At 40.9% G+C, this 5,901-nt stretch overlaps 1 protein-coding gene across 1 annotated transcript; it reads right to left on the bottom strand.

Annotated features, from left to right (window-relative positions):
* Positions 1–252: 252 nt before the first annotated feature.
* On the bottom strand, positions 253–4,143 carry LOC145566500 (uncharacterized). The gene is made up of 6 exons (XM_081625902.1): positions 3,969–4,143; positions 2,649–2,915; positions 2,395–2,501; positions 2,042–2,307; positions 427–442; positions 253–336 (listed from the first exon to the last, which is right to left on the bottom strand). Exons 1-6 carry the CDS (start codon positions 4,141–4,143, stop codon positions 253–255), a joined length of 915 nt encoding a protein of 304 aa, XP_081482028.1.
* Between the last annotated feature and the right edge of the window lie 1,758 nt (positions 4,144–5,901).

Here is a 5,901-nt window from a genome sequence, read left to right as displayed (position 1 = left end):
TTTGATGAATTCCTCATCCCTAGGTTGCGTAGGAGCGACCTAAGGTCCTCATCTATTCCTAATTTTTCCATAGCCCTCCGACAATAGTTCCTTGTGGGGTTTTGCTTGCGCTTCTTTAGCTCTTTGTGGTAGGGAGAATGGTTTTTGTTGACGAATTTTAAGGCGGGAAGAGAAATGGGTGGTTGTAATTGGGTTTGATTTTGAGCTTGAGCTTGAGCTTGAGGCTCTTCAACTGTCAACCGGGGCTCGTTTCTACCCTTCCTTTAACTCATTTTGAGCACACACAAAATCCCAAAGAACACCACCAATAACAAAGACCCGAGAAGGAAGCACAACCTTCCAAACCAACCAAATTTGAATTTAAACAACAACAAAACTAGGCTTCAATTGAACAATCTGCAAATGAGGTTAGTAGCAACAACAAACCTCACAATTATAGCACCTAGTACAATCAAGATCAACAACAATGACCGAAATCACAAAATTTTATCACTAGTATCACATCATACCAACATCATTACCAATTTCCATGAAAATTGAATATAACTCAAACAATTCCAATAACATTCCTGAATTCCAACAACTATGTTCCAAAACCACACAATTATACACCAAAACCCAACAATTCTTAGCAATGATGTTCCAAAAATCACACATAAACACATGAATTCAATACTTAAGCTAAAACATGCTTAATAACTCAAAAACTTTGCATAATCTAGTAGAATTGAACAACAAAATAACTAAGTTAAGAGTTATACCACAAGGATGAAGCTTTAACTCAACCACGAGCACCCAAGCTTCTTGACCACGAAAATGGGAGAAAATGGGTATTTTGGAGAGAGAAATTGAGAATTTTTGTGAAAAGAATGAATATGGTGGATTTGGTGAAAAATCAAGATAACTTGTGAGTTTTGGATGAGATTTGTAGAGTTTGAGAAGTTAGGGTTTGAGTTTGTGAGGAGTGAGAAGGTGAATCGAAAATTGAGTATGAGAAATGAAGGAAATCGGGGGAAAAGAAAGACTTATCCCCCGTGAAACCCAGCAATGCGCACCCGCGCACTACATTACACGCCTGAGCATAGGGCGCACACAAGTCGCGCAAAAGTTCCTGCCTCAAATCTCGAATTTTAAAGGTTATTGCTGCGCACCTTCTCACAGTCGTGCGCGCCCACGCTCAGGGCGCACACAACTTCCTGCCTCGAATTTCTTCTCTTAAATAACCCCTGTGTGCGGGTTCTCATAGTCCTGCGCGCTCGCAGACAGTGTCTTCAAAATTCCTTGATTTTCAATCCTCTTTCTCTCATAAATGAACATGAAAAATTGTCAACCAAATAATCCAATCACCTATAAATCAAAATTAATGAAAATGAGACTAAAATAATAAAAGAAGGTAGAAAGAAGTAGAAAAAGAGTTAGAAACACAGGTTGCCTCCCGGAAGCACTTTCGGTTTACGTCGTTAGCTCGACGCTCCTTGAGCTAAATTAAGGACGCTCAAACGGATGATGCACATCAAGAAGTGTTGTAGAAGTCGGCTTATCAATGGGATATCCTTCATAATAGGGCTTGAGTCGCTAACCATTAACCTTGAATGGGGGATGCTCGTCCTTAGAAATCTCGCAAGCGCCATATGGGAACACCTTTGTAATGACAAATGGCCCACTCCATCTCGATCTATGCTTGCCCGGGAAAAGCTTCAAGAGGGAGTTGAATAAGAGAACCTTTTGGTCTATGGCGAACTCTTTCTTGATGATTTGGGCATCATGCCAAGCCTTGGTTCTTGCCTTGTACATGCTTTCACTGTTGTAGGCGTTCATTCGCAGCTCTTCGAACTCATGAAGCTCTAGGAGTCTTTTATCACCTGCACTATGGAGATTGAAATTGATTTTCTTGATAGCCTAATGAGTCCGGTGCTCCATCTCTACGGGTAAATGACAATTTTTTCCATAAAAAAACTTATAGGGAGTAATCCCTACTGGAGTCTTGAAAGCGGTCCTATACGCCCATAAAGAGTCAATGAGCTTAGAAGACCAATCTAACCTTGTTCTAGCCACCGTCTTCTCCAAGATGACCTTGAGCTCTTTATTGGTGATCTCCGCTTGACCACTCATTTGAGGGTGGTAGGCAAGCCTTCTCTTATGAGATACACCACACTTATCGAGAATTCTAGTAAAGGTGTGATGCTTGAAATGTGACACTCCCATCACTGATAATGGCCCTAAGGACACCAAATTTTGGAAAATCACCTTCTTGAATAAATTGACAACCACCTTCGAATCATTTGTAGGAGAAGCCACGGCTTCTGCCTATTTAGAGACATAATCAACGGCTACCAAGATATACTTGTTTCCTTGAGAAGAAATGGAAGGACCCATGAAATTTATAGCCCATACATCGAAGACCTCGAGCTCAAGGATAGGGTTTTGAGGCATTTTGTCCCTTCTAGAGATGTTCCTCATCCTTCGACACCTATCACAAGTCTTGACAAATTTCCAAGCATCTTTAAATAGAGAGGGCCAAAAGAGCATAGATTGCAAGATCTTAGAGCTGGTCTTTTGAGCACTCATATGCCCACCACAAGGAGAAGAGTGGCACATATGGAGGACACTTTAAATCTCATCGTTGGGGACGCATCTTCTTAACAAACCTTCAACCCCCTTTTTCAACAAAATAGGGTCATCCCATATATATCGCTTGGCTTCATGCTTGAGTCTTCGACATTGTTGGGAGGTGAAGTACAGAGGTATGGAACTACTAGCCAAATAATTCACTATATCCACATACCATGGCTCCGTCTTCTCCTCAAGTGCATATAGAACATCATCCTTTAAAGCATCTTCTATTGGCAAATCGTCTTCATGAATCCTTGCACCACCCAACCTAGAAAGGTGATCCGCTACCACATTCTCGGCCCCTTTTTATCTCTCATTTCATAATCAAAATCTTGAAGGACCAAAACCAATCTCCACAATCTCGGTTTAGCCTCCTTCTTTCTTATCAAATATTTGAATGCTGAGTGGTCAGTGTACACTATTGTCCTAGAACCAATAAGGTAGGTTCTAAATTTCTCAAATTAATGGATAACGGCCAAGAATTCCTTCTCGGTAGTTGTATAATTCCGTTGCACATCGTTGAGAGTCTTGGACAAGTAATGTATAACATGAAGTTTTCCTTCCTTTCGTTGTCCAAGGACAGAGGCAATGGACTCATCGCTTGCATCATACATGAGTTCGAATGGTAGAGACCAATCCGATCCTTGGACTACAGGAGCGGTGCAAAGCGCTTCTTCAACGTACAAAACGATTCTTGACAAGCATCATCAAACACAAATTATTTATCTTGTTGTGAGAGGGATGTGAGAGGTTTAACAATCAATGAAAAATCTTTTATAAAACGCCGATAGAACCTGGCATGGCCAAGAAAGATCTCACTTTCCTCACATTGGTGGTGGGAGGAAGTTTCTCAATGACCTCTACCTTGGCTCTATCCACCTCGATGACGGCATGGGAGATTTTGTGCCCAAGAACGATCCCACTCTCTACCATAAAATGGCACTTCTCCCAGTTCAACACGAGGTTAGCCCTCTCACATCTTTCCAAGCAACGAGATAAATTGGATAGACAATCTTCATAGGTGGCTCCTCCAATTGAGAAATCGTCCATGAAAACTTATGTCTCATCCTCAATCATATCACTAAAGATTGACATCATACAACGTTGGAATGTTGCGAGGGCATTACAAAGCCCGAAAGGCATTCTATGATACGCATAGGTACGGTAGGGACATGTGAAAGTCGTCTTCTCTTGATCCTTGGGGTCAATCAGGATTTGGAAAAATCCAGAGTAACCGTCAAGGAAACAATAGAAGGAGTTCTTTGTAAGCCTTTCCAACATTTGGTCAATGAACGGCAATGAAAAATGATCTTTGCATGTACTTGTGTTGAGCTGGCGATAGTCAATGCACATACGCCAACCAGTAACAAGCCTAATAGGAACTAGTTGATCATGATCATTTTTCACCATCGTCATGCCACCCTTTTTTGGCACAACTTGTACGGGAGATACCCAATCACTATGAGCAATTGGGTAAGTAATTCCCGCATCTAGAAGCTTAGCAACTTCCTTCCGCACAACCTCTTGCATGGAAGAATTAAGCTTCCTTTGCCTTTGCATAACGGGTTTAACATCTCCCTCTAGATCAATTTTGTACATGCATAAGGATGGACTTATACCTTTGATGTCATCAATGGTATAACCCAAAGCCTTCTTGTGTTATCTCAAAACATTGATCAAGAGGGAGGTTTGCTTCTCCGTTAAATTGGAATTAATGATTACGGGAAAAGACTCATTAGCATCTAAGTATGCATACGTCTAGCCCAAAGGTAGAGGTTTTAAGTCTACCTTTGGTGCTCCCTTACCATTGAAGCTCTCTTATTTTTCCTCAATTTGAAAGAGGTCATGAGTCAAAGGAGCCTCTTCCTCCATGCTTACATCATTGCACTCCCTTTTGCTTTCCTAAAGTAAATCCTCATAGAATTGCATGTCTTCCTTGTGAGCACCTATCTTAGATTCATTCAATAACACACTTTCAAGAGGATCATTAGTAACATGCAAAGGGGAGTGAGAAAATTCATTGAACACATTATCAAGAACATTAACTCTAAAACATTCACTACTAGAGGAAGGTTGTTACATGACACTATTCAAATCGAATTCAATTGATTCTTTTTCAATTTTAAGGGTCATCTTACCCTCCTTCACATCGATGATTACTCTAGAAGTAGCTAGGAATGGTCTACCCAAAATTATAGGAATCCTCTCATCCTCATCCATCTCTAGACATAAAAGTCCACGGGAAATGTGAACTTTCCAACTTTAAGGAGAATGTCCTCAACTTTACCCATGGGGAACTTAGTAGAACAGTCCGCTAGTTGGAGATTAACATTTGTGGGTGAGAGGGTTCCTACACTAAGCTTTTGGTAGACGGAATAGGGCATAAGACTTACACTTGCTCCTAAATCACACAATTCTTTGTCAAACTCGATACCATTAATGGAACAGGGAATAGAGAAACTACCCGGATCTTTCAACTTGGTAGGAAGTTTGTTAGAAAGGATGGCACTATAATTAGCGGTTAGGTTCACGGTTTCACACTCCCTTCTCCCACTCAAAAGGTCCTTCAAGAATTTAGAGTAGTGGGGCATTTGTTTCATAGCATCAACAAAAGGAAGGGAAACATGCAAATTCTTAATGACATCTAAAAACTTCCCAAATTGAGCATCAAGCTTGGCTCTCACAAATCGTTGTGGGAAGGGTAGCTTTTCCTCTCTAGGTTGGCGATTTAGGGGCAAGGAGTAACTTCTTTCTTCTTTGGTTCCTCAACAACAACCTTTTCTTTCTCACCACCCAATGAATTATTGGCTTTCTCAATCTCATCTTCTAACTCCACCTCTTCTTGAGACTTCTCCTCAATCAGAGGGTCACTCCCTACAACCTTTCCACTCCTAGTTGTCACGACATATATGGGTTTAGGGTTGACTCCTTGACTTGGAAGGTTAGAAGAAGAAGAAGAAGAAGAAGGGGATGAATTAGATTTAAGTTGAGCAATTTGAGTTTCAAGCATTTTCATGTGAGCATTGGTTCGCTTTTAGTCCTCTTCATGTCTCTTTTGATCCTCTTCATGCAATTTCAATAAAGCATCAAATTTAGCCACTACGGGATTATTTGGAGGAGCCTCAAGTTGAAGAGGTTGTTGAGGTGGGGGAAGTTAGGGTTGATGGAAACCCGAAGACCTATTAGTTTGGGCATCATTAGAGGCATATTGACCCCTATTGCCTCCGGCGTTTTGGTTAGGAACATTTCTTTGTTGATTATTTCCCATGTTACTTTGGTCACCAAAAT

The sequence above is a fragment of the Chenopodium album genome, chromosome 11 (assembly GCF_948465745.1).
Source record: "Chenopodium album chromosome 11, dcCheAlbu1.1, whole genome shotgun sequence".
NCBI lineage: Eukaryota > Viridiplantae > Streptophyta > Magnoliopsida > Caryophyllales > Amaranthaceae > Chenopodium > Chenopodium album.
The sequence above is the reverse complement of the archived record's forward strand: the minus strand, read 5'-3'. Positions and strand labels throughout refer to the sequence as shown.